Source organism: Lepidochelys kempii, chromosome 8, assembly GCF_965140285.1.
Source record: "Lepidochelys kempii isolate rLepKem1 chromosome 8, rLepKem1.hap1, whole genome shotgun sequence".
NCBI classification, from domain to species: Eukaryota; Metazoa; Chordata; order Testudines; family Cheloniidae; genus Lepidochelys; species Lepidochelys kempii.
The window spans coordinates 63,562,020-63,589,541 of record NC_136387.1 but is presented as its reverse complement, the minus strand read 5'-3'; the positions used below and the strand labels follow the sequence as shown (position 1 = coordinate 63,589,541).

General features: G+C 41.1%; 1 protein-coding gene across 1 annotated transcript in view; it reads left to right on the top strand.

The window, feature by feature from the left end:
• The window catches only part of LOC140916619 (coagulation factor XIII B chain), a 148,411-nt gene that overhangs the window by 107,460 nt on the left and 13,429 nt on the right, over positions 1-27,522 (top strand). The window contains exons 12-14 of the mRNA XM_073358292.1: positions 1,562-1,738; positions 7,323-7,505; positions 15,484-15,684. Of these exons, the coding sequence (XP_073214393.1) occupies positions 1,562-1,738; positions 7,323-7,505; positions 15,484-15,684 (561 nt within the window). The remainder of the gene's footprint in view (positions 1-1,561; positions 1,739-7,322; positions 7,506-15,483; positions 15,685-27,522) is intronic.

Genomic DNA, 27,522 nt, shown 5'->3' with positions numbered 1-27,522 from the left:
CCAGTACCACATCAAATACAGCAGTGGCCTTTCTGGAATTTATGGGTGTGTGTGGGGGGAGGTTCCTCCAGACTTCAGGTCATCTTCTCCTAGTCACTGTTCTGTGCCCTTCTCCATCTATTAACATTCTCAGTACCAACACCAGTACCCAGCAGCTGAGGGAGGTTATCTCTAGTTTCTGATTCTCCTGCTATGGATGTTCAGCAAATGGTAGAGCGGATGGACAGTTCAATGCTTCCACTCAGTGTTTCCTCATCGTCGCCAGATGAGGCTACTTTTCAGAATCATCTTCCCCTGTTCTAGATGATTACAAAATGTACCAGGAATTTATTAAAAGGGCAATCACCTCCTTGGGAATAGAAATTGAATTGGTCCAGGATAATCCACACAAGTTGATGAATATTTTGGATTCTGCGAGAGGTAGTTGAGCACTCAGGAAATAAATGCTACCAACTCTTGGTGAGGATGCACCTCAGATCCTTACTCTATACCTCACGGAATCTCTGGACCTAGTGAAAGATCAGCTACAGGCCAATCTTGTGAAGCCCTTGCACTGAGTGGAGTCACAGTTCAGGTGCTACCACTGTTTGCAATGGTGCCAGTATCTCTTGGGAAAGGAGGCTACCTCTCAAGCCTGCAGGTGACTTCTTGTTCCTTAGGCTGCATAAACAGTAACTCATTCCAGTAGCTAATTCTGTTACTGACACATAGTCAAGAAAGGAGTGTGATTTGACACTCCAAGGGAGAACTGCAATTCCTCTCTTCTCTTTTTCCAATGACTTCTTGGGAAGAGCTGTAACACTGGCCATAGGATTGTGTACTAACACTCTGCAAGGTCTCCTAGTGGGTTTGATACCTGCTGGAGCTGTGCTATAAGGGGCCATAGGGTCATCTGTGTAGAGACAAGTGGCTTCTGCAAAGACAACTCTTTTCTCAAGCCAATCACCTGAGAGCCACAGATTTTGAGGTTGAAGGCCCTGCCACTTTTGCATGGAGGGGAAACAGGACAAGTTTATTTCAGTAGCTTACATGGTTTTGCTGCTGTTTTTTTTTTCAGGGGGAGAATCTGGCAGAGACTAGTTGCATATCCACCTCAGCTACAGAGCATAAACTCCAAGGGAGAACCCATAGAGGAGTTTCTGTGAGTTGGGGAGGAAAAGCAGAGTATGATTTGGATAGGTTGGTCAGAAATTTTCCAACAGAATAAACACTGATTCGTCAAACATGAAACATTCATCAAACTTGAAACTGATGATTTTGACAAATTCCCATAAGTTTTTGACCCTTCATTTTTCATTCCCTGCATCCCAACCCAAATTTTTTTACTACTGGATAGCCCTATTGTTGCCTCCCTGCAATTTGAAATGTTCCTATGAACAGTACTGGTTAAGTTAAGAAGCATCAATACTGGATCTGAATAGATTAATTAATTAGTGACATCATTAATTAATCAATACTGGATCTGAATAGATTGTATATAAAACTAATGGAATACTGTAAGTGATTTAGTTACCCACATGGGAATGTGTCAGTGACTTCAGAAGTTCTCATCTCTTTTCAGATATGAGATGTGCACCTCCACCTGAGATTCCTGATGGTAGGATTCGAGGTGCTAAGCAGCAAAGGTATTTGCCTGGCGATATAGTGCGTTATCAATGTTCGCAAGGTCTGAGCCTTTTTGGGTTTCCGACAGTAAAATGTAAGGAAGGGAAGTGGTCTGTGTCACCAGTATGCAAAGGTATTTTACTTTCCTATTTCTAAAATAGCCTAGTAGATATAGGATATTTTTGGAATCAAAAACTTCAGTCTTACTCAGAAACATCTTTACTTCCCTGTATTTTTGTCTTTTTATAATGCACAAATATAACATCTCTTGTAAACCAGAAAGCAAATCTGTTTCCAGTCTGTGATGTTCCATGGCAATGATAATATAGGTTTAATGAGATCATCCTCCCATTGGGCTGAATCCTGAGCTCCTTATTCAAGCAAGCCCTCAGTGGATTTCAATGGGAGTTTGGCCTGAGCAAATTCTGAGTAAAGGGTGAGGGCCAAATTTTGTCACTCCTGCTCATGCTGAATAGTTAACATTGACTTTGATTAGCCTAGTCCAGTATCGGGACTTCAGGATTTGACCCTCAACATAATGTTAATAAGAGTGATCGATTGTTCTCTATTTCTGATTTTTGGGGCCACAATTTCACTACCACTTGCGGATGAACTAGACAATACACAATTGGTGAAATTCCCACTCCATTGAAGTCTGTCGAAAAACTTCCATTGATAGGACCAAAATTTCACCCTATATCTTCAAGCTTCCTGAAAAAAAGTGGTGTCACTCTGTTGGTTCATTTTGTTTGTCTTTTCACATACCAGAATTTCATTGGCTGTCAGGGTGAATATAAATATTTAAAAAAATGACCGTAATAACTAGCAGTGCAACACCATTTTGTTTTGGAAACCAAAACTGTGGTTCTAAAAACTAACTAGTCAGCCGCCCATGTTCACAGTGAGTAGAACCATGACTAGTTTTCCCTGATATCTCAGCCTTACTGAGCTTTTCCCAGTACAAGGTATAACAGAGATAGTGAGACCCCAGCAATATGAAAAACAAATTACAAATATAAAAAGCAAAATAAAAATATCAGAGTCAATATATTGTGATTATTAATACCAATAAAGATAAACAGACAAAAATATCTATCCTAGGTTATACACCATTAAATACACAGTTCAGTCACATCATTAAAATAATGCCATCAGGGCAAAACATATACGAATATAAACAAAGAGCCCACTATGTCTAACAACCACAACCAACTGACTTCTCTCAACCGTCTCTGAGAGACTGAGAGACTAGCTGGTTTTTGCAGCATGAAAGAATTCAGGGTATGGCAGGCCACAGAAAGAAACAAATTCCAAAGTGAAAAGCCTCTCACAGAGGGTGTCCTATCTTCAGAAGCCCCCTTCTTAAACCAATGATATTCAGTGCCAAATGTAGGAGCTGCACCCAGTGGGATGTTACCCATCACATAGAGGCAGAGGGGCAGGGCCTTAGCAGAAGAGCTAGCCCACCACAAAGGGAAGCATACATTTCATTCCCCCTAAACTACAGTGCAGCATACAATATGCCCTGTGCACTCCACAGAGCACCAAGATAAACCATTGTGTTGAAAGGAGATGCAATGGCTCTGGTGCTGTCTCTGGGGTGGAAAGTTTCCATATGACCCCAAACATGGACCAGTGCCTTAAAGGTTAGCTATTGGCTATAGAAAGTTGAGTGATATGTCGAAAGCTAATAGCTGAGAGACCCTGTGAGAGTTTTTTCACTCACTTTTTGGCTGCCTTTCATTCTCCATTCCTAGGGAAAATTGATACATACTAGTAGGGAAAAAGCTATACCTTCATTCATCATATGATTTTTGAGAGGTTTCCATGTCCCTCTCCCCCTTTGCTCCCCTCCACTCCTTTTGCCTTATATCCTAGGTCTCATTTTTGACATGTGCATTTTTTGGCGCTAATGGGCATTTTGAAACAAAATGAAAGTTTTCTGTTTCATTTATGCTTACTGGAATCATTAGAACTAAATGAGTAAATATAGCTTTCTGGCCTTTTCCTCATTTTAGGAAGAAAATATGATTTTACGCATTTAGTGCAATTCTAAAGAAAAATAAAATCTAGTAAACAGATGTACAAAGTTTTAATGACGGTAGAATAAAAGAGGGTTAATACAATTTTTTAGAGAAAAAATAATTGTAATGCTGTTATTTAATACTTATTTAGAAATGTGCTAATTAACAGAAATCTTCATAATAGCAGAATAAAGTGTTACCACACATACATATGTTAACATGCATTTAAGAGAAAAATATTTTATATGCAGTTATTGCATTTCTAAATAAAGTTTTATGGTCAGAGGAATAAAGGAGAATCATGCATTTTGAGAGAGCTATTTTTATGCATTTCGTAGTTTTCTAATAGTCATTAAATAACTGTACAAAGCGTTAATGATAGAGGAATAGAGGAGTGTTGCATAAAATCCTGCAATTTTGGATAAAATGAATTTCACTGCAGTTAATATATTTCTAAATAAAGTAGTTAATTTAAAAATCCTTAATAACAGAACAAATAAGTGTTAGGACATTTATGTTAATGTTCAGTTTCCTCATTTTTAGAGGAAAATATTTTTAATTCTGTTAGTACATATCTAAATAAAGCCATGAAATAATTCCACAAAGTATTAATGACAGAAGATTTAAGGAGAAGTATTAATATATATAATGATGCATTTTTAGAAAAACATAATTTTATGAAGTCAGTACAGTTCTAAATAAAATTGAGTAAACAATTCCATAAAATTAACAAAAGTACTAATAATAGAGAGTGAATCAATTATTTAATGACTATTAGAAATGCCTTAACTGCATTTGGGGGGAGGGATAGCTCAGTGGTTTGAGCATTGGCCTGCTAAACCCAGGGTTGTGAGTTCAATCCTTGAGGGTGCCATTTAGGGATCTTGGGCAAAAATTGAGGGTTGGCCCTGCTTTGAGCAGGGGTTTGGACTAGATGACCTCCTGAGGTCCCTTCCAACCCTGATATTCTATGATAACAAGCATACAGTACTGTAAAAGTTCATAATTCTATAGATTCATGAACACTTCTCAATTATACCTCTTTCATTAAGACTGTATAATTATTGACTATTTAAAAATGTACTAAATGCATAACAAATATTTCTCTGTACAAATAAGAGAAATGCATGGTGTACATATGTAAGGCTGTTTGGAGTGGCTCACCATTGTGAGTGAGACTGTCAGGGCAGACTATCAGAAAACACGGACATACACCCCCAACTGGTGGTATGTTCTATAATTAGATTTCACCAAGCTAGTAACAAATATGAACTCCTGGCTCACTATACCACTCTTACCATGGAGTCACAGTCCCCTTAGCCTCTCCAGCCTATCTTGACACCCAGACATACTGAACTTTGTGAGAAAAGGTTATTAAAACCAAAAAATCACACCATGTCAGGTTGCTCCCAGTCCCAAAGGACTCACCCCAGATCAGTTGGTACTCCGGACCTTACACGAAAGACAATGCTGGTAGCCAATTCCATAGTAAACCAACTATAGGTTTATTAGTTAAGTAAAAGGATGAGAGTTATTGAGATGTTAAAGAAGGTAAAATATAATAAATGGTAAGTCACAGTTTGTAATTCCAAACAGTAGCAGACACACAATAAACTGCCAGTTTCCCAAAAGTCCTTCAGGGCTACCCAGAATAATTCTGGGGAACTCAGTTTTCTTGTCCAGATACTCTGCCCTATTAACAAAAAGAAAAGGAGTACTAGTGGCACCTTAGAAACTAACCAATTTATTTGAGCATAAGCTTTCGTAAGCTACAACTAAGGTGCCACTAGTACTTCTTTTCTTTTTGCGAATACAGACTAACACGGCTGCTACTCTGAAACCTGCCCTGTTTGAATCCATACAGTCCAAAGATAAAGGACCTCTCTTTGAATTGGTACTTTTAGTTTCTTTTCACAGACAACAATCTGACAAGTATCTGTACCAATTGCTTTGAATTTAGCCCCCTTCTTCCTTTGCATTCAATGAGTTATTTAGTTACAGGGATATACATAATGTAAATACCTGTCATTATATTATAATAGGAATAGAAAAGTGAAAACAAGACATGTAGCATTCCATTAGTTTTCATGAAGTTCTAACACCTGAATACACTTACATTAACACACCCTATGATCTAGAGCTATTTAATTACCAGGCATGTATAATGTAAATATAATGTAACAGTAAACAAGAGGATATAGATAGAGGGAAAACAATACAATTAGTATCTCCTTTGATCTCTATTAATACCGCAAGTGAATTGGCCTTTAGCTCGGGCCTGAGCTGGTCTGTCAGCATCGCAACATATATATGTATTATATATATTAAAACTTCTCCTTTACTCCCCTGTCATTAAGACTTGGTACAATTATTTAATTACTTGATTTAAAATTATAATAAATGCATAAAATAATAGAATTGCACTTAATACATTTTCTTGTTAAAATGAGGAAAGGGCAAGCAAACTTTTTTCTTAGTTCTAATGCAGCTAATGAGCATGAATTAAATATAAAGGGAAAAAACCCTCTTCTTTTCAGAATGGCCACTAGTGCCAGAAATGCACATTTCCAAAAATGAGACCTGGCGATGGGACAAGAGGCAAAAGGGGTAGGTCATAAAGCAAAAAGGGGGAAGGGAAACCTGTCAAATTATGTAATGAGTAAAGGTAAAGCTTTATTACTACTCATGTAATTTTTAGCCTTTGCCATTTCAAAACTTCACCTTGTTTACCCCGGTCCCACTTCCCTTTCTGTGAGAAGAGGAGCAATGAGAGGAAATGGAAGTTGGCATTTCAGAGTAAACTTCAAATGATGAGTTTGGCTTCTCTATGAATTCTTTTTAAAATCCACCTGGCCAAGCAGCCTTTCCAAAGGGGAAAGTGTAGCTGTGTCTCTGCTTTTATCAATTATAGGGACACCCAAAGGTTTTTCTGTTCTTGGGTTCTTTCTTTATTTTTTGTTTCCTTTCTCTCCTCATTTTTGTGTGGTATTTCTTATACTATTTACTCATTTATCATTCCAGTGTTATTCTGTGTTTCATATTCCACTCCTTGGGCCTGTATAATCTAAACTTCTATTTAGCTTGTATCCTCTTACCATTATTTTACCCTCAGTCTCTCTCTCTGCTCTCAATATTCAGATACCCTGGTAATGTCATAATTCACAATAGTTTGAGACAAGTGCTGGGTACATCAAGCACCCTTCATGGTAATATGGTCCTGGAGAAAGTAGGTACTGCACATGCATGCAGTGACAAGTAGCAAGCTGATTGGCCCACATGAGCCTAAGGAGGGGAGGGGTTGGGCCAAAGCCTCTCACTTTCCATTTCCCTGCTAGTCAGTGCTTAAGGCAGAACGATTGGTCCAACGGATCTCAAACTAACCTACATTGCCTGCTTGAAAAGCAACATGGAATCATATCTTGACAAAGGTAAAGCAGCTAGTTTTGCCATCAGTTCCACACTGTTAATTGTTAATGAACAAATATCGTGCTGCTTCTTATCTTAAAGATAAGATTTTTTGTATCTTGTGTTCAGTTCCAATATCAAGAGGGTTCTTTTTCACCTTTCCCTTGGGATTTTTCCTGATCTGTCCGAGTACATTGATAGTGCTGTTGTGTAATATTTCTGATATTACAGCATTTACTGTAAGTAAATATTGATGCATATATTCTCTTTTTCTATACTTAATTTTAGAGGCTGCTGGAAAGTGTGGGTACCCACCGGCTGTTGATAATGGAGACATCATGGTCTTTCCACAGAAAGAATATGAACCAGGTTCAAAAGTGGAATACAAATGTCAACATTTTTATAGAATGAACGGATCTGCATCTGTTAGCTGTGAGTCTGGCCAATGGACAGACCCACCAGTTTGCTTAGGTAGATATAAGAATCTATTATATGTAAAAGAACTGTGATGAGTTAAACAACTGTGGTATTTTTCATATTATGGTATGAATTTTCATATTCATATATTTCAGTTTGAAGTCTCTTGTACTGGTGTAACACCAGATTAATTCCGTAAGTGTGAATAGAGTCACTCCTCATTTATACCACGGTATGTGTAGGGGAGACTCACATTCTTTCTATTGACATCAGTGCAGACTTTTCAAAAGAAAAGATCAGCAAATGGCACACACCCACACCACACCACTATACGTATCTAGAATGCACCCATAAAACATCTCTAAAAACTCTAAAAACGTATTATTATCCAGCCAATATTTACTGTAAGCAAACAGATGTATTCAAACATATTTTTAGTTGAAAACTTTACAACTACAGCAGATGCTGTGAAATACAATTCAGTAACTTACGGAAAACCATGAGGAATATTGGTCGCTACTCTTCAGTGCTAGGAGTAGACATGGTGCTGTCTGAGCAGCAGGGGATTCCACTTTTTGAGCAGGGGGAGCTCTAACTGGCATGAAACTAAGGTAGCCTGCTCTACACAACCCTCTCTCCAACCTCCACATGCTTAGAGTGAGAGGATGGAATGGCTAGACTACACTGTGGTGCAGTGATCCCCAGCTGTGTAGCTACTTCTGTGTGGTTTTTAAATTATGGTGAACTGATTGTGTGGGCTGGTGTGTCCTGGACCTGATTTCATAGCTTAGGACTAGCCTGCCATGTCCCTTTTTCTCTTCTGTGATGTCACATAGAATCATAGGTTTAGAAGGTACCACAAGGGTCCTCTAGTCTAACCACCCTTGAAGATTCAGAATTTGTTGTTTCTAAATCAACCATATCCAGCCTCCCTTTGAAAACCTCCAGTGAAGGAGTGTCCATAACCTCCCTAGGCAGTCTGTTCCATTGTCCTACTGTTTTTACAGTTGGGAAGCTTTTCCTGAGATTCAGTCTAAATCTTCAATGCTGTAGTTTGAACCCAATGCCCCTTGACCTGCCATCTGTGGCAAGAGCTATCAACTGTTCTCAATCTGTTCTATGACAGCCTTTTAAGTATTTGAATACCACTATCATCGTCTCCTCTCTTCCAAACTAAACATATCCAGTTCCTTCAGCCTTTGTCCGTATGGTTTTCATTCCATCCCTTTGACCATCTTTTATGCTCACCTCTGGATCTTTCCCCATTTCTCCACATCCTATCTATACATTGGTGACCAAAATTGGACACAGTACTAAAGCTGAGGCCTAGCCAGTGCTGAGTAGAGTGGTACTATCACCTCCATTGACTTGCATACTATGCCTCTGTTAATGCAACCTAAAATTGCATTTGCTTTTTTTGCAACAGTATCACGTTGCTGACTCGTGTTGAGATTGTGATCCACCACAACTCCCAGATCCTTTTCAGCAGTGTTGCTACCAAGCCAGTTATCCCCCATTCTATATTTGTGCATTTGGTTTTTCTTCCCTAAGTATAGCATCTTACATTTGTCTTTGTTGAATTTCATTTTGTTGTCTATAGCCCAGTTCCTTAATTTATCAAGATCTGCTCTATCCTCTAAAGTGTTGGAAACCCCCAACCCTGATGTTCCCCAGCTTTGTGTCATCTTCAAATTGATCAGTATGCTCTTTAGTCCTACATCCAGGTCATTAATAAAGATGTTAAATAAACTTACTCTTTGTGGTTGTTAAACCAATTTTGGATCCTCTTAGATTCATAGACTCTAAAGTCAGAAGGGATCATCATAATAATCTAGTCTGACATCCTGCACATTGCAGGCCACAGAATATCGTCCATTCCTGAAATAGACTCCTAACCTCCGGATGAGTTACTGAAGTCTTCAAATCATGGCTTAAATACTTCAGTTTACAGAGAATTCACCATTTACATAGTTTAAGCCTGCAAGTGACCCATATCCCATTCTGTAGCGGAAAGCAACAACCCACTAGGGTCTCTGACAATCTGACATGGGGGGAAATTCCTTCCCATCCCCAAATATGACAATCAGTTGGACCCTGAGCATGTGGGCAAGACCCACCAGGCAGGAGATGTTTTATGGGTGCATTCTAGATACGTATAATGGTGTGGTGTGGGTGTGTGCCATTTGCTGATCTTCTCTTTTGAAAAGTCTGCACTGATGTCAATAGAAAGAATGTGAGTCTCCCCTACACGTACTGTGGTGTAAATGAGGAGTGACTCCATTCACACTTACGGAATTAATCCATTTCCAGTTTACAATGTCATCCAGATCTTCTGCATCTCTATAATATCTGGTTTCACTTCCTGTACCAGTAGTTCTAGTTCCTTCATTTGGTTACCCAGGCTTCTTGCATTGGTGTACAGACATCTTAAGTGTTGCTGTTTGGCTTCGCCCACATTCCTCACCCGATTGGGTATGGTCATCCTACTGCCAGTATTGCCTACCTGACTGGTATCAGCACTATCCTTCCCCTTAATGTCCATTCTCTTACTGATGTTCCTTTCTCCAATCCTGTATCCTTTTTCACTTGAGTTTCCTCCCTCTCGATGTTAAAATCAGGTATGGAGATTACATAAGCATCTTCCTTGAGTTCCTAGTTTAAAGCTCTTTTAATGAGTTGTGTCAACCTCCATCCCAGAAGTCTATTTCCCTCCCTATTCAGGTGGAGTCCATCCCATGAGAACTGTCCTCTCTCCATGAGTGAGCCTCCCAGTGGTCAAACATCCCAGAGCCATCTGTTGATCATCATAATCTTGTCTCACCTCCATTTTCTAGGGACAGGCAGAATACCATAAGATAGATAACCTTAGCCTCCATTTCCTTAAATGTCTTCCCCAGCTTGGTATAATCTCCCTTGGCATGTTCCAGCAAGAACCTAGCTGTGTCACTTGTTCTCACATGAAGGACAATCAGTGGATTCTTTCCTGCTCCCATTAGGATCCTCTTCAGCCTCAGTTCCACATCCTGTATCTTTGCTCCTGGCAGACAACACCCCCGTCTGTTCTCTGAATCAGCTCTGGTGACAGGTCTGTTTGTTCTTCTTAGTGGGGAATCACAAATCACATATACCTGCCTTTTCTTGCTGACGGTGTGATTCTCCATCCTTCCTCTGGTTCTTTCTGTCTGTGAGTCCTCTTGTCTTTTATTCTCCCTTGCAATCTTCTGCAAGTCATCCAGTATTCTCCTAATGTTTTGAACTCTGAGTATCTCCATTGGCTCTTCCCCTCTTCTTACAGGACTAGCTGCTCTTCTCTTCTTCCTTGCCCTCCCTCCTGCAGTTGCAGCCTGCTCTGCCCCATCTTCATTTTCCAACTGAGCAAACCTGTTCCTGAGCTCTATTTCACCTCCACTAGCTGGTCTTTTCCTCTGCCTGGTTCTTGTAGTCACATGCTTCCACTAACCACTTTCCTTACCCAGAAGTCTTCCTTCTGAGTTCCTCAGTCCAGCTTGCATCTGTAAGTCTTGACTTTTCCCTTCAGTCTCCTCTCGTCTTCCCTCCATTGCCTGCTCGAATCCCCTTCGAAACTCAACCATAGTTTCCACCTGCATCTCCAAGCCTTGTATCTTCTCTTCCCTCAGCTCTATCAAGTGGCACTTCATACAAAGAAATCTCTTTTAAAGTATACGCTCTAGGATCATGTGCATCCCACAGCTTTCATATCCAGTCATCCTCATTTACTCTTCCATGGACTGAGTCACTACATTGCTGCCTCTGTACCTCTCATATCCTTCCCACCTAAATTCTAAATAATGGTAGCTCCACAAAGCCTGCATTTCTCATGTGGGATGGTGTCAAAAGCCTTGCTGAAGTCCAGGTATATTATGTCCACTGCATTTCTCCTACCCACCAAACTAGTTATCCTGTTAAAGAAATAAATCAAACTGGTTTGGCATGATTTGTTCTTGGTAATACAACCAAGGAGTGGGGGAGGTCAATAGGAAGACAGATCTCCCAGCAGAGAGTATCCTTCTGCAAGGAGAGCATTCTGTTGGTCAGCTGTGGCTAAGTTTTGGCCCATTTGCACCACCTGAGTATCACAAAGTGGCCAGCTTATAAAAGAGAATCAAATCCTGTCTCTCTCTGTTCATCTAGCCTCAGTCTCCTCTCTGTCCCTTCCCACAATATCTCCTCGGTTGGTGGGAAAGCCTCCTTCTCTAGAGTTCCTTCTTGGTCTCTCAACCTTACTGTGTCTTCTTTAGTTTTCAGATCTTATCTAAAAATATTTCCCTGGGCTTTTTTTAAATTATGTATTGCATTTGGGGACAGGGTCAGTCTCAATACAGTTACAGCAAATACGATTTCCAATGACATATCCAGATGTACATAATTAAATTACATTTTTATTTTTCCAGAGCCATGTACAACATCCCTGGAAGTGATGGAGAAAAACAACATTAGGCTGAGATGGAGGACGGAAATGAAATTATATTCAGAAAGTGGAGATTTTATTGAATTTGACTGTGAAAATGGATATGCGAGCAATCCACCTTCTTCTGTATTTAGAGTACAGTGTGTGGAGGGGAAATTGGCATATCCTAAATGTAAAAAAAGCGGTAAGTAATCTCCAGTGAAACTACAATACTGTTGAATCATCTGACTAAAAGATTTCTTAATTTTTACTGGGGAATTCTAGGATTTAAATAATAAAAAAAAATGCATGGCAGAGTGACATCATAGCGAGGGGTGACATCTGGGCCTTTGTGGGTTACTAACAGAGTAGAAAAGTATAAGTGTCTTGCCTGACCCAGGTTCTCTGGCTGGCCCAATTCCTCATCCAGGCCGCTGACTTCCATTGTGTGTCTGCACTACCTTGATTTCCCTCTGAGGCGGATTTTTAGCTCCTAAATCCTTGCTGCAGCTAGCACTGTGAACAAGTTCAATGTTAGGCAAAGCTCCCCTAATCTCCTCTACTTCCTAGGAAACCTTCTGTTCCATGAGTCAGTTTGCTGGTCACCTCATTTATCTTCCTTGCCATTCCAGACTGGGGAGTGTTCCAGCTGGCCTTCTCAGTCTGCCTGGCCACTTTGTAGCTGCCGCCTCAACAAATATTTCATCTGAGACTGCAGATCATATATTAGTCCTTTCTGGGAATCCTCCCACTGCTGCTTAAATACCTTTTACAAAATCTCCAGCTCCTGATTTAGGGCTTGTTTCAGGGCTGCTCTATCCTCTAAAGTGTTGGTAACCCCCAACCCGTTCCCAGCTTTGTGTCACCTTCAAATTGATCAGTATGCTCTTTAGTCCTACATCCAGGTCATTAATAAAGATATTAAACAATACTGGGCTCAGAACAGAACCCTGTGGAACCCTATTTGAGCCCTCCCTCCAATCTAACATCCTTCCATTAATACTTACTCTTTGTGGTTGTTAAACCAATTATGGGTCCTCTTAGACTCATAGACTCTAAAGTCAGAAGGGATCATCATAATAATCTAGTCTGACATCCTGCACATTGCGGGCCACAGAATATTGTCCATTCCTGAAATAGACTCCTAACCTCCGGATGAGTTACTGAAGTCTTCAAATCATGGCTTAAATACTTCAGTTTACAGAGAATGTAAAGTTGTACAGTTGTAAAGTTGTAGAGTTGTAAAGTTTTCAACTAAAAATATGTTTGAATACATCTGTTTGCTTACAGTAAATATTGGCTGGATTATAATATGTTTTTAGAGTTTTTAAGGGAGATGTTTTATGGGTGCATTCTAGATACGTATAATGGTGTGGTGTGGGTGTGTGCCATTTGCTGATCTTCTCTTTTGAAAAGTCTGCACTGATGTCAATAGAAAGAATGTGAGTCTCCCCTACACGTACTGTGGTGTAAATGAGGAGTGACTCCATTCACACTTATGGAATTAATCCATTTCCAGTTTACAATGTCATCCAGATCTTCTGCATCTCTATAATATCTGGTTTCACTTCCTGTACCAGTAGTTCTAGTTCCTTCATTTGGTTACCCAGGCTCCTTGCATTGGTGTACAGACATCTTAAGTGTTGCTGTTTGGCTTCGCCCACATTCCTCACCCGATTGGGTATGGTCATCCTACTGCCAGTATTGCCTACCTGACTGGTATCAGCACTATCCTTCCCCTTAATGTCCATTCTCTTACTGATGTTCCTTTCTCCAATCCTGTATCCTTTTTTACTTGAGTTTCCTCCCTCTCGATGTTAAAATCAGGTACGGAGATTACACAAGCATCTTCCTTGGGTTCCTTGTTTAAAGCTCTTTTAATGAGTTGTGTCAACCTCCATCCCAGAAGTCTATTTCCCTCCCTATTCAGGTGGAGTCCATCCCATGAGAACTGTCCTCTCTCCATGAGTGAGCCTCCCAGTGGTCAAACATCCCAGAGCCATCTGTTGATCATCATAATCTTGTCTCACCTCCATTTTCTAGGGACAGGCAGAATACCATAAGATAGATAACCTTAGCCTCCATTTCCTTAAATGTCTTCCCCAGCTTGGTATAATCTCCCTTGGCATGTTCCAGCAAGAACCTAGTTGTGTCACTTGTTCTCACATGAAGGACAATCAGTGGATTCTTTCCTGCTCCCATTAGGATCCTCTTCAGCCTCAGTTCCACATCCTGTATCTTTGCTCCTGGCAGACAGCACCCCCGTCTGTTCTCTGAATCAGCTCTGGTGACAGGCCTGTTCGTTCTTCTTAGTGGGGAATCACAAATTACATATATCTGCCTTTTCTTGCTGACGGTGTGATTCTCCATCCTTCCTCTGGTTCTTTCTGTCTGTGAGTCCTCTTGTCTTTTATTCTCCTTTGCAATCTTCTGCAAGTCATCCAGTATCCTCCTGAGGCTTTGAACTCTGAGTATCTCCATTGGCTCTTCCCCTCTTCTTACAGGACTAGCTGCTCTTCTCTTCTTCCTTGCCCTCCCTCCTGCAGTTGCAGTCTGCTCTGCCCCATCTTCATTTTCCAACTGAGCAAACCTGTTCCTGAGCTCTATTTCACCTCCACTAGCTGGTCTTTTCCTCTGCCTGGTTCTTGTAGTCACATGCTTCCACTAACCACTTTCCTTACCCTGAAGTCTTCCTTCTGAGTTCCTCAGTCCAGCTTGCATCTGTAAGTCTTGACTTTTCCCTTCAGTCTCCTCTCGTCTTCCCTCCATTGCCTGCTCGAATCCCCTTCGAAACTCAACCATAGTTTCCACCTGCATCTCCAAGCCTTGTATCTTCTCTTCCCTCTGCTCTATCAAGCGGCACTTCATACAAAGAAATCTCTTTTAAAGTACACGCTCTAGGATCATGTGCATCCCACAGCTTTCATATCCAGTCATCCTCATTTAGTCTTCCATGGCTGAGTCACTACATTGCTGCCTCTGTACCTCTCATAGCCTTCCCACCTAAATTCTAAATAATGGTAGCTCCACAAAGCCTGCATTTCTCATGTGGGATGGTGTCAAAAGCCTTGCTGAAGTCCAGGTATATTATGTCCACTGCATTTCTCCTACCCACCAAACTAGTTATCCTGTTAAAGAAATAAATCAAACTGGTTTGGCATGATTTGTTCTTGGTAATACAACCAAGGAGTAGGGGAGGTCAATAGGAAAGCAGATCTCCCAGCAGAGAGTATCCTTCTGCAAGGAGAGTATTCTGTTGGTCAGCTGTGGCTAAGTTTTGGCCCATTTGCACCACCTGAGTATCACAAAGTGGCCAGCTTGTGGCCAGCTTCTCTCTCTGTTCATCTAGCCTCAGTCTTCTCTCTGTCCCTACCCTCTCCTCTCTGTCCCTTCAATGTCTCCTCGGTTGGTGGGAAAGCCTCCTTCTCTAGAGTTCCTTCTTGGTCTCTCAACCTTACTGTGTCTTCTTTAGTTTTCAGATCTTATCTAAAAATATTTCCCTGGGCTTTTTTTAAATTATGTATAGCATTTGGGGACAGGGTCAGTCTCAATACAGTTACAGCAAATACGATTTCCAATGACAATCCAGATGTACATAATTTAATTACATTTTTATTTTTCCAGAGCCATGTACAACATCCCCAGAAGTGATGGAGAAAAACAACATTAGGCTGAGATGGAGGACGGAAATGAAATTGTATTCAGAAGGTGGAGATTTTATTGAATTTGACTGTAAAAATGGATATGCGAGCAATCCACCTTCTTCTGCATTTAGAGTACAGTGTGTGGAGGGGAAATTGGCATATCCTAAATGTAAGAAAAGCGGTAAGTAATCTCCAGTGAAACTACAATACTGTTGAATCATCTAACTAAAAGATTTCTTAATTTTTCCTGGGGAATTCTAGGGTTTAAATAGCATGATGTGAACAGAAGCAAATAATTCATGGCTACATATAAAGAGGGCTCGCTGGAAGCAGCTGATAGGGAACCATGGGATGAAACAGATTAAAGATCCCTGCTCCAAAAATTCCATCACCTTCAACTGCTGGTTGCTACACCATGGATACTGATAAAATATAGAATATGTATGAAATCATAGAATATCAGGGTTGGAAGAGACCTCAGGAGATCATCTAGTCCAACCCCCTGCTCAAAGCAGGACCAATCTCCAATTTTTGCCCCAGATCCCTAAAAGGCCCCCTCAAGGATTGAACTCACAACCCTAGGTTTAGCAGGCCAATGCTCAAACCACTGAGCTATCCCTCCCCCAAGTGGAACTTGTTTTCTCCTTCCCCTCATCAGGACAGGGAAACTTGTGTTCCTACCGAGCTACCTCCTTGTGCATCCTGTACTCTGAGGATGAGCTCCCAGAGTTTGGGATCTTTGAGCTAGATGACTTCTTCTTGAAGTGGAACTTCTCCCAGGGTCATAGGTGCCCCCTCTGAAATGTTGGGCCCTAGGTGGCAGCTGTCTAGTCAGTGTCTAAATCTGCCTGTTTTCGGAATAACAGTTCTCTGTTAGAACACAACACACACAGCTCCTGTTCAAGGAGAGGGTTGAAGGAAATTTACACTAGAGCAAATGGCAGTGGGCCAGACTCCCCACAGCTTTCCTACCATTCTTTGATTCAGTACAAGCTGAGCCAAACATCCAGACTCAAAAGGTTTATGGAAAGTGACTAGAAATGTTTTAAAACACACTCTATGTAAGCCACCACACTTGTGAGTCCCACGTAATCTGGTCATTAGCCAGCTCTGTATTCAGGAAATCACTGATATATAAACCAACTGGCATCTGGCAGCATTCCAATGCAAGGGGACTATTGACTGTATATGATGAAGTCAGTGCCTAAAAAGCATCCCTTCTAATAGTGGGATGGGAACCAGTATAAGGGATACTCTCTCTTTGCAGCCAAATTTGGTGGTTAGTAGTACCTTTGGGGCATTCGGTGAGAAAAGATAATGAGATCCTTACCGCAGAGACTGTTGTTAAGACCTAACTGGCCTCTGGCTTCATATGGTGAAGGGATTTCAATGCATGGTTTTCTGTGTTGCTTTTAAGTTCCACTTAAGAGAAAATATTTGTTTTCAATATGAAAAGTAGTTGAACCACTGCAGTTCAGGGATAACTGCAATTACATTTGATGGAGTTTGTTCCGTTTACTTTCCAAAGATGGTTAAAATCATCCAGTGTGATTTTTATGCCATTCTGTTGAAATCACTATTCTGTTCCTGTGAAAAACCTATAGGGGATTTGTATGTAATACTTCTTTCAAAAAATTGACATGTACTAAATTAATTTTGTAGTATTTGTTCTCTCTCTGACAGGTACTTGAGGATGAATAAAAAGAACCATCAAGCAGATTATTTTAACTCAGATCTGAGGATCAGAATCCATTAACTAATTATTTGTACTGTCCACTTTGTCTGTATTGTAGCCTTGATTGTCTGAATTGATGCATGTAATCACTTATTTTTACTTTTGGTCACAATGCATATTTTAAAACTAATGTTAAGCCAATCATAAAATAGTAACAAAAGATGGGCAAAAAGGTTCAAACTCAGATCAAACTACAGCTTTTTATGGTATATGGAAGAGGAAACTTTAAGGGTAATTGAACACTCTGCACTTCCTGAATTACACACTTCTTGCTTGCTGGCCCAAATCAGAACCTTCTGGAAGTCTCACTAGAAACCTTAATCCTGGGAGATTTATAACATAATTGCCATACCAAGAAGTTTGGGATATGGATTGAGACCTTTTTGAGTTCTGCCCATCGCTATTAGCAGTTGGTCATGGTTCTGCCAAAATGTTTTGGTCCATGCAACAAAAAAAGGGTGCAGACATTTAGCACAATTGTATAGAAAACATTTACTTTTCTGGTTAAAATTTAAACTGAGTGTCTTAATTATTTTTCCTTTTTCAAATTAAAGATTTGTATATTTCATTTACAAACTTAATGAAAATCCCTAAAGTACAAACAGATATTTTAAACACAGTAAAGTGGGAAGGATTTGTTGAAAAACAGAGATAAAGATGAAAGCTTGCAGCTAATTTGAATAGCAACATGATGCAGGCATGGCATAGTGTGTGAATAAGTTGACAATTCTTATCTTATCTTTCATTGTATATAATACACTGGAAATTAGACCAGTGCTGTCACACAGATGAATGTATTAGATTCCACACAAATGAGAGTGAGAAATTAATAAAGAGAAAGTGAACATTGATGGGGTGCTATGTGTTGTGAATGAACCAAATTCTGGACCTGTGGCAAACACAAACAAGCACACACTTACACTATAAAAGCTGAAAAAAACACACCCATTTTCCCCCAAATTGTGTGAAGGCTGCAACTTTTCACATTATTGTGTGAAGTTACATTTATCTGAAGTAATTGCAGCCACAAGCTCCCTTAATCAGCAATTCACAGGGGAGGGAGGAAGGGGCCCTGGCCCCAAGCTCATTTATGTAGCTGCATTATTGCAACAGTTATGTTATTGATTCCCCTGGTGTAGTCCACCATCCTAATTTAGGCACCCAGGCACCCTATTCAAAGGCTAGCAAGAAACAGGCACCTAAAGGTACATCTGCATTTGAGGTTGGAAGTGTGATTCCCAGCTTGCATAGACATATCTGCCCTAGTTGTGCTCAAGCTAGCAACACACAGGCACTAGCTCAGCCTACGTTGCCTGAGTACAAGCCCTCCCAACCCTCAGCAACCTACATGGGGGTCAGTGCTGCCACAGCAAACTGCTACTTTTAGGTGCTAGGTTGGTCAGCACTAGTATGGTACCTCTCGGTGATCTGGGCATGACTCCTCCCAGCTCAAAAGGTAGACATACCCTTAGACTGGGGGTCACAGAAGCCAGCACGTTGAGTAAGGAGGCACCGAAAGCAGACAGCGGGGAATGCCAAGGACAAGGGTGTGGCCTAAGCCTTTCCTTGCAGTGGGAGTTGGGCACTTTTCTCCACATAGGATTCACAGGGGTGAACTCTCTCCTGGAGTTAGTAAGTCAGGTCAGCTTTTTTTCGTAAAGCTCACACCACTTGGTGGTGGTTGCCTTATACCCTGGAGCGTGCACACTCTGTCAGAGGAGGCCTCGGTCCAAATCCTGATGTGGAGCAGGGACTTAAACTCAGGTCACTCAGGTGATTACCCTAACTACTGGGCAATGGTTTATTCTGGCATATGTCTTCCTCAAGATCTCCTATTTGAGCTATTCCACTGTGTTTAACTAATTATTTGTATAAGTAATTACAATATTTATTAGAACAGCGACTTGAATTTGGGATTCCCACATATGAGCAGAGTCCCCTATCCACTGGGCCATAGAGTCCTTCTCAATGTTGCCTTCGCCCAATTACAGTTTAAATATTTAATACAAAATTGAATGTTTTCAACAGACAAAGCTGTACAAGTGACAGAGCATGCCCATACTAGGGGTTAGGGCCATGCTCTTGAGAGGTCGGAGATGTGGGTTCAACTCCCTGCTCCATACTGGGAGGCGGGATTTGGGCCCAAGTCTTCTACACTGGGGTCAAGTGCTCTACCAACAGAGCTAAAAGTTATAAGATGGGGTGGCAGCAACTCCTCCTCAGTTTTTTGGTGAGAAATAGTTTCAGTACCTAATTCCAAGTTTCACAGCTGTGAATCCCTAGTGGAGATTGGTGCCTAACCCACTTTGAGGGGGGTGGGTTTAGGCCACCCCCTGCACCTTAGAATTTCCTATTGGTTTGCTCAAGTGGCTACTGTTAGTGATGAAAAGACCACCAGGGGGACCCAGAGGCAGATTGAGTAAATGGCCTTCTTTATTGCGGTACTTGTTCCCCTTGACCCAATTGTCAAGTAAGCACTGAATTAATAACATTACACTTTTTAAATTTAAGTTAATATGTAAATAACTACTTTTACAACAACACCCCCCAAACCCCTCATTTAGTAATATGAATGCCCATATACTGAATATAATTATCCCTACTCCTGTTTACTGTTTAAAGCATTAAACATATTCTACAGACATTTCTACCCTGAAGTTACATTTATTTGAAGTAATTGCAGCCACAAGTTCCCTTAATCAGCAGTTCACGGGGAAGGAGGAAGGAGCCATGACCCCTGGCTCATTTATGTAGCTGGGAAAGGAAGGGAGTGGAGAGAGAACACTTTTTTACACAAAGAGTATGCTTTGGAGTGACAATCACATTCCTTTTGCAGCTTGAACACTTATCTATCCTTAACCAGCAGAAGGGAAGGGAGAGGGGTAGCACTTTATCTACTAAGTGCAGAAAAGGTGCCTGCTGTGCTTCTACTCCCTAATACCGTGTCTGCACACCAGCAGTTTCCCAGGTCTCTACTTAACTCTTACATACCCTAACATTCCACGACTCTCTTCAAAGATGGTCCCAGGTACCCCTCCTTCCTGCACACTGGACGGTGGGACGGAGCCAAGGCCTCCAGCTCAAGCGGTTAGCCCGATACCTTGGTCCACCAGTCCCGCTACAGGGAGAGAGAGAGAAGGTGGGTCATAAAAGGGGTAAGCTGCTGAATTTAAAAGTATAGCTTTCAGGGAGAGGTTAAGGCAGCACAATTTTAAGCACCCAATGAATACGATTAATAATACAAGTAATATGAATAACACCCTTATAACATGAGTAATATGACCAAGAAGTGAATGAGTGTTCATTAGGCCTGTCCGAAGGGCACAGGCTACATCAGTTCAAGTACAATCAGCAGGAGGTTTAGTAGCTGGTTGGAAGGCATTCATTCCTCGAAGGGCCTGGGCTTCCAAGACCTGCATTCAGCCTTGCTTGGAGCTGCCCCTACAGTGTTCATGTGCTCTTGTCCGTATTATGAGTCTATTGAATATTTACAGAGAAACGGGGTATTGTCCAAACCAGCTCGACCACTTGGTATGGAATTCTCCAGAGCAATGAGTTCCACAGATTCATTCATGCACCAAAGTCCTGAAGGCAGCATGTAGAAGTGTGTAATTGTGCCAGATGCTGGTGCACTTGTACTCCCAAGTGTGATATTACAGAATTGTGCACACTTCCAGCAGAACACTCCATACCCTATATACATTACACCCAATTGTTCACCCTGGCACAGGCCATTGAGTCTGCTCCTTCATGGCCATTGGGGCGGGGTACATTTAATTTTTTTTATAAACAATTACTTAACCGAATTATTGCTTATTTTACACTATTTTATTTTTAATGTATTTTTTAGTGGTTCCCAATGAGCTTTTTCCTTTCTTATTGTTTTTATAGGACTTATGGGGATCACCTTAGTTGCTGTCTTATTCCAAGGTACTGCTGCAACCATTACCTAGGTGCTAGCCCCCAGTTGAATATTTTGCATTCCCATACATACCTCTCCCCCGCCCCCAGATTCTATACACCCAACCCTGTGGTTCTTACTGCCCATAGATTCCTTTGGCCACAACAATTCCATGTGCATGCCCTCCAATTAAACTGTTGCTTTAACCCTTTTATGTATGTGCTGCAGTTGGGGTGTACCCGGTCCACTCACATTCTCTGGGGTGTACCGCCCATTCATGTAATGGACTGAAAAGACACATTGACGAGCTCTGGTTGCACCCGCTCCCACAAGGAAGTATTTCCAGCTCCAGGCTGCGGCCAGCTTAAATTAGGATCCTTCCAGCTTGGCGTTCATATTACCTGTAGGGTTGCATTCTGCAAAGCGATTAAATTGTCATATTCCCAGCATCCCAGGGGAGACTTTATGCCCAGTCTGGTATGTATATAACTGCAAGCCTAAGAATTGTCCTTTATGGAGGTACCATTATGATTACACATGATAACACCACACCCCAGTTGTGGAGTCCCATAACTCAAACATCCTAGGATCCCAGAGACTTATATTTTTGGGCCCTTCATGATAAACCACATTTCCGGATGACTGTTTCCTGCTGTTATTCATTATGGCATATTTTAAAGAATACCATGCAATATTTCCTGAAAAATTTTACATTCTTTACCGGGTTAGGATCCCCCCTCCAATCCTTACACCACATACCGTTAGGGCCGGCCCACAACATTTTGGCACCTGAGGCAGGGAGCTTAAATAATGCCCCCATGCCCCCTTGCTTGGGCCAAAACTTTGAAAGGTCTCAATTCTGCCTTCTTCCTGTTCTACTCGTCTCATGGTACTGCTCTGCTACCTACCCCAATAAAGAAAGACTAACAACTTAAAATGCCTTGTTCAAAAATTTTAAGTAACACTTCATTTTCAAACGCCTGAACAGCAAATGTAACTTTTCAAGTCTGTATAATAAACACTGGCATTTTTATCAGTTTAATGAATCAAAGTGGTGCTTTCCGTGCCTTCTTGGTTGCAAAGATTTTAACTTCTTCCTGAAGGTCCACAGTCTGGGCCAGTTCATGCTCTACTGAGATGCCTGCAAGGCCGACCAGCCTCTCCTGTGTCATTGTGGAGCATAGATGTGTTTTTATTAACTTCAGTTTGGAGAAGCTGCATTCTCCACTGTCAGCTGTTATAGGATGTGTTAGAAGTATGCACAGAGCAACAAAAGCATTTGGAAAGAGGGTAGTCATCTTATTTGTGCACATATATTCCAGAACAGCCTTTGGAGTTGATCCTGCTGAAATGTATCTTGAAAGGGCTTTCAGTTCATCACCTAAATCACTCACATCAATATCACGCATATCATCATGTGTCAACACTGTCTCTGGTGCCCTGCATTGCTGGTGTAGGTGTTCTTCAGGTATAGTGAGAAGTTTTGGAATATGAGACAGACAACATCCCAAATATACTGCTGTGTTTCTTGAACAGCATGAAATGTTCAACTGACTGTATTGCACAATCTAGCACCTGGTTAAATAAATCAACTTTGAATTGTTGTTTGGGGTCTCTTATGAGATTATCCCGTGCCTCAAAATCAAAATGTCTTCTTCTTCGGTGACTCTTGTATTCTTGAATGGGTGAGGAAATAGCTTCAATGTGAAGTTCCTCTGCCAACTTCTGTGCACTCTTCACAATGTTTTGAAATCCCTCGTCTAACCGGTAAGACTGTAGGTATGACTTTGCTTTGTCCAGTTGTTCCATTGCTCCAGATATATCAAGGTCAACACCATGGAGTCTCTTGCTTACAACATTTATTTCAAACAGTATATCATGCCACAACACTAAGCCACACAGAAATTGGAAGTTATGTATGTTTCTGGTGATTCCATTTCCCTCTGCCACTGTTCTCCCATGAACAGTTCCTGTTGTAGCATTATCCTCCATAATGGCAATTATGGCATCATCTATCTTCCCAATTTGGTGTTTGATAGGTTTTATCGCCTCCACTTGACTTTCCCATCATGTGGCACTCAGTGGTTTCAGTGTCAGAGAGGATGTTCCCAGATGTTGCTTCGAAATTTGCCATCGATGAGTTGATGAGGAAAAAAATTACATAGATGCTTTGAATTACATTAAAAAATTCAGCAGCCTCAATAGAAGCTGATGCTGCATCACTGATCACCAAGTTCAATGAATGAGAACTGCATGGGACAAAAAAAGCTCGAGGGTTTAACTCTCAGATCCATGTCTACACTCCTCTGTTCCTTCCTCTCATGTTGGCACCATTATCATAGCCCTGACTTCTCATGTCAGCTATCGCAATTCCTGTATCTTCCAGCTTTTTAAGAAGCACATTTGTCGTACCAGCTCCTGTAGTATCATCAATGTCAACAAATTCTAGAAAATGCTCTCTGGCAGTCACCATTGCAGGAACATTTTCACTAGGTTCTGTTGTTGTTACAAAACTCACCATTAAAGTCATTTGTTCCATAATGGTGATGTCAGGTGTGCAGTCCAGAATAACAGAGTAATATCTTGCTGACTTCAGATCTGCCACAATCTTCTGTTTCACTTTTGTTGCCAGTAACTGTATGATCTCATTTTGAATTGTTTTTCCAAGGTAGTGGTGGTGTGTGTACATTTCTTGGGTGGTGACTCTTCTTAGATGCTCCTGGAGTACAGCACCAAACTCAGCCATCAGCCCACAATTTTAAGGAAGCTTCCATTGTTTGGCACATACAGCTGATCTGAAGTGCCACACAGTGCTAGGTTTTGGGTAGCAAGCATTCTCACAATGGCAATGAGCCTTTTCAGAACATTTTGCCATTAAAGAGACTCTGATGCAATCTTCTCTTGATGCTGATCATCTATGGTGGCCTTTAACCTTAGTCTCATCTCAAGCTCTTTCCAGCTATGGAATGCTCTCCGGTGATTTGCTGCGTTCTCATGGCATGCCAGATTTCTAGCCAGATTTTTTCAGTCCTTTGTTCCTGTAGAACCCAATGTAGCTGAAACATAAGACTGGAAGAGTTTGCAACAAAAACAATATGCAGCATTCTGGGTTTTTGAGTACATAAGCCATATCCTCTCCACTTTGTCACCCCTGGGTATTTCACGCCAGTAATGTGTGGGATGGAAACTTGTATTTTCATTGTCTTTGGGGAACATGAAGTTTTTCACTTGCTGTGGACCATGCAGTACAAGAAAGTCCCTCAGGCTACTGCTCAACTGGGTCCACAGTCCTGGACCATCTAGACTTAAGGAACTAAACTCAGCAGCAGCTGTTTCTTGCGCCTCCACCATACTCTTCTGTGAGCTACACTTTTCTTCAGGAATGTGCATGGTTACATCCATTTGAGATGGAGATATGGATGCTTCAGGAACTGCCAGGTCACCTGCACGCTGACTAACTGGAATATCAGGCATCTCCTCACCACCCACATCCTCAGTGGGGCCGGAAGGCTCACTGTGAACGTTTGTGTCTATGTATCTCAGGAGAGCTCCTTCCTGCTTAGATAGAAAAAACTTCCTTTGCTTTCTTTCTTTTTCTGAATGCTGCCCCAGAGGGGCGATTTCTTCTTTCACTCATAACTGCAGTTCTGTGCCAGCTATAGTAGCTCTCAACACTCAGTTGAAGGGGACAGATTAGCAGGCTGGTAGCAGGGCCTGAGTAAGGGAAGATATCAGCATCTTAAGGGCCTAACTGGCTCCACTACTTCAGTTGACTGTCCGTCCTTCTCAAGTGGGTCCAGGGAAGCAGCAGGAAACAGGAAGCTCCCTGAGAAGCTGGTGTTAATCAGTCCAGGCTCCTGGGGGTGCCAGAGAAGTACATAAGAAGCTCCTCCTCCTCTCTCCCTGCAGCTCCTGCTGCTTTTTGTTATTCTCTCACCTTTTCTCCTGCCTGCCTGTTATGTCTCTTGTGCCCTCCTTCCTTCAGCCCAGCACTCCACCATCTCTGTGCATCTAGAGCAGAGAGAATACATATCCACCAGCAGCAGAAACAATTTTCTACACTCTGGGTCCTAGTGGCGCGCCCCCTCCCTTCCTCCCCCCCCCCGACAGTCTGCCATCTGAGGTGGCCGCCTCAGTTCGCCTCATGGTAAGGCCAGCCCTGCATACCAACATTGCCAAATTCTCATGGGGGGATTAGTAGTACAGTTTTTCATGGGTAAATCCTTAAAGTCGTCATTTGCCTCATTACCACCACTTTGGGGGTGTAACCATCCATTAGTTTCCTCCCTTTGGTACTTCAAATTGCTGGATTTGGGTAGGGCTTGCAATAGCAAGAATAGCAGCAATGATTATTCTATTCCAGGCCAGGCCGTCCTTGTTTTCCCTTTGTGGGTCCACCTGTGAGATGCATGCAACAGAATTTATTCATTCCCATTTTTAACCCCCACTCTGTGCCTTTTTATTTGTGTGCAATAAACCCATTTTCATCCTCCATTTTGTGTTTCCAATAGCAGCAGGCTGGGCCCCAACTGGTCAAAGACTAGTTAAGGAACCCTCCATTTAGGAACTGGGAATGGATGGTGTTCTCCTGGAATGTGGTACATCACTTGATTCCCCTCCATTGGGTAGACTGTGCTCTCCAGGCAGGTTATACCATGCACTGACCTTTGCTGCTATATGCATTAACCCTCTTTGTACAATATTCACCAAAATAACAGTAATAACAAGACAAACACCATAAAACACACAACACAATTTTTGTTGTGACAGTAGACCCATGATGTTCTGAGTTGTTCTTCCACTGGCACCAGCTTGCTCATAGAATGTCTGAAAAATAAACTAAACATTTCCAAGCCCGTTGGTGGAGATAGATTATTGCCGAAAAATACCCCATTCTTTTACAAATCTTTTTGTTGACTGCAAGAAGAACAGAATAACTACCTTCATACTTTTCTTGTTTTGTTCAAAAGGCAGGCTAGGTTTTTACCCCTAAAGGGAAAGGGTGAATTATCCCACTGTTCATTTATGAGGTTATGTACCACAGTTTCCCCTCTTGTACAACAGACAAGGTTTGTAATGGTTTTTCTGCTGTGCCACGCTTCAAGTTTATTCACAGGTGATATCTGAGAGGCAATATTACCCTGAGACCTTTGACATGAAATTTGCTTTCAATTACTGTTTTTATCATGCTTAATTTTTTTTTAAAAAATCATACACATTATACATTGTTATGGGATTACTCACTAGCATTTATTCCAAGGTTTAACACTGTGACAGTCAGATTACCTAGAACACTTTAAAGCTCAGTGTTGTGTATCTCACCCCTGCTGTTGCTGCAGACGGGCCCTGTATTTTAACTTTGGGGTTTTTTCCCCTGCAGTTTTTAGCAGCTATTTATTTCCAAAAAAACAAACAAAAAAAAGCATCGAGAATCTCTCCCCATTCTTCCAGTTCTGGCTGCCCCAGCCAGGAACATATTCTCTGGTCTTTATTTCAAAGATATTAAACTTTATAAAAAACTTGGAAGTATCCAAAGGGTTAAATGCTAAATAGCAAAGCCACATTATACTAGCTGCCCCTGTCTAGCACAAGGGTCTGTCAGTGTTGCAACTTTGAATGAGAGATTCAAATGGAGTTTTAGTGTCATTGTTTTTTTAATTCAAAAAAACAAAAAGAAAACAAAACCAATTTATATTAAACCTATAAACAGGATTTTACAAACCATGAGTGTTGGTTTAGGTCCTTAAAACCTTACATAATTACACACACACACAATTTTTTTATGCTTAACCCTTTTAAAAATTTTTTACATAACTACCCTGATTACATTTCCATCTTGTACAATTGGAGGCAGTTAAGTTTTAATGGAAAACCCTTAAATTTCTTTAGTGATATTGCTTAAATCATATTTACAAACCATTTCTGTGGGAAAAGGGCCCATTTTCCTTCAGAATAGCTGTAAAGGCTCCAGGGGACAAAAACATAGTGGTGATAGTAGCCACCTGACCTCCTTGTATCATTTGTTTAACTACCAGGATTTCATTCAATATGACTGTACCAAGTTGCACATATATTACATTTACATAACTGGGTTTTATTCTTAAACCACAAACTTTTTCTTATAACGCCAAAACTGTTACTTTTTAACATTTTTACAACTCCCAACCAGCTACTTCCCTCCAAACTCCCCCCAAACTTTGTAGTGTTAATTTCTACAAAAGCTACTTGTAACTCTTCACTCACTTTAAATTTTTTACTTGTGCATTTAATTATTTAAGGTGGTACATTTTGCCTGTAACGACATAGCCACCCTGCAACACAGAGCTGCCTCACCCTGTGCTTCCTTTTCCTTGGAATTATTTAAAAAAGGCAGTAAAATATTT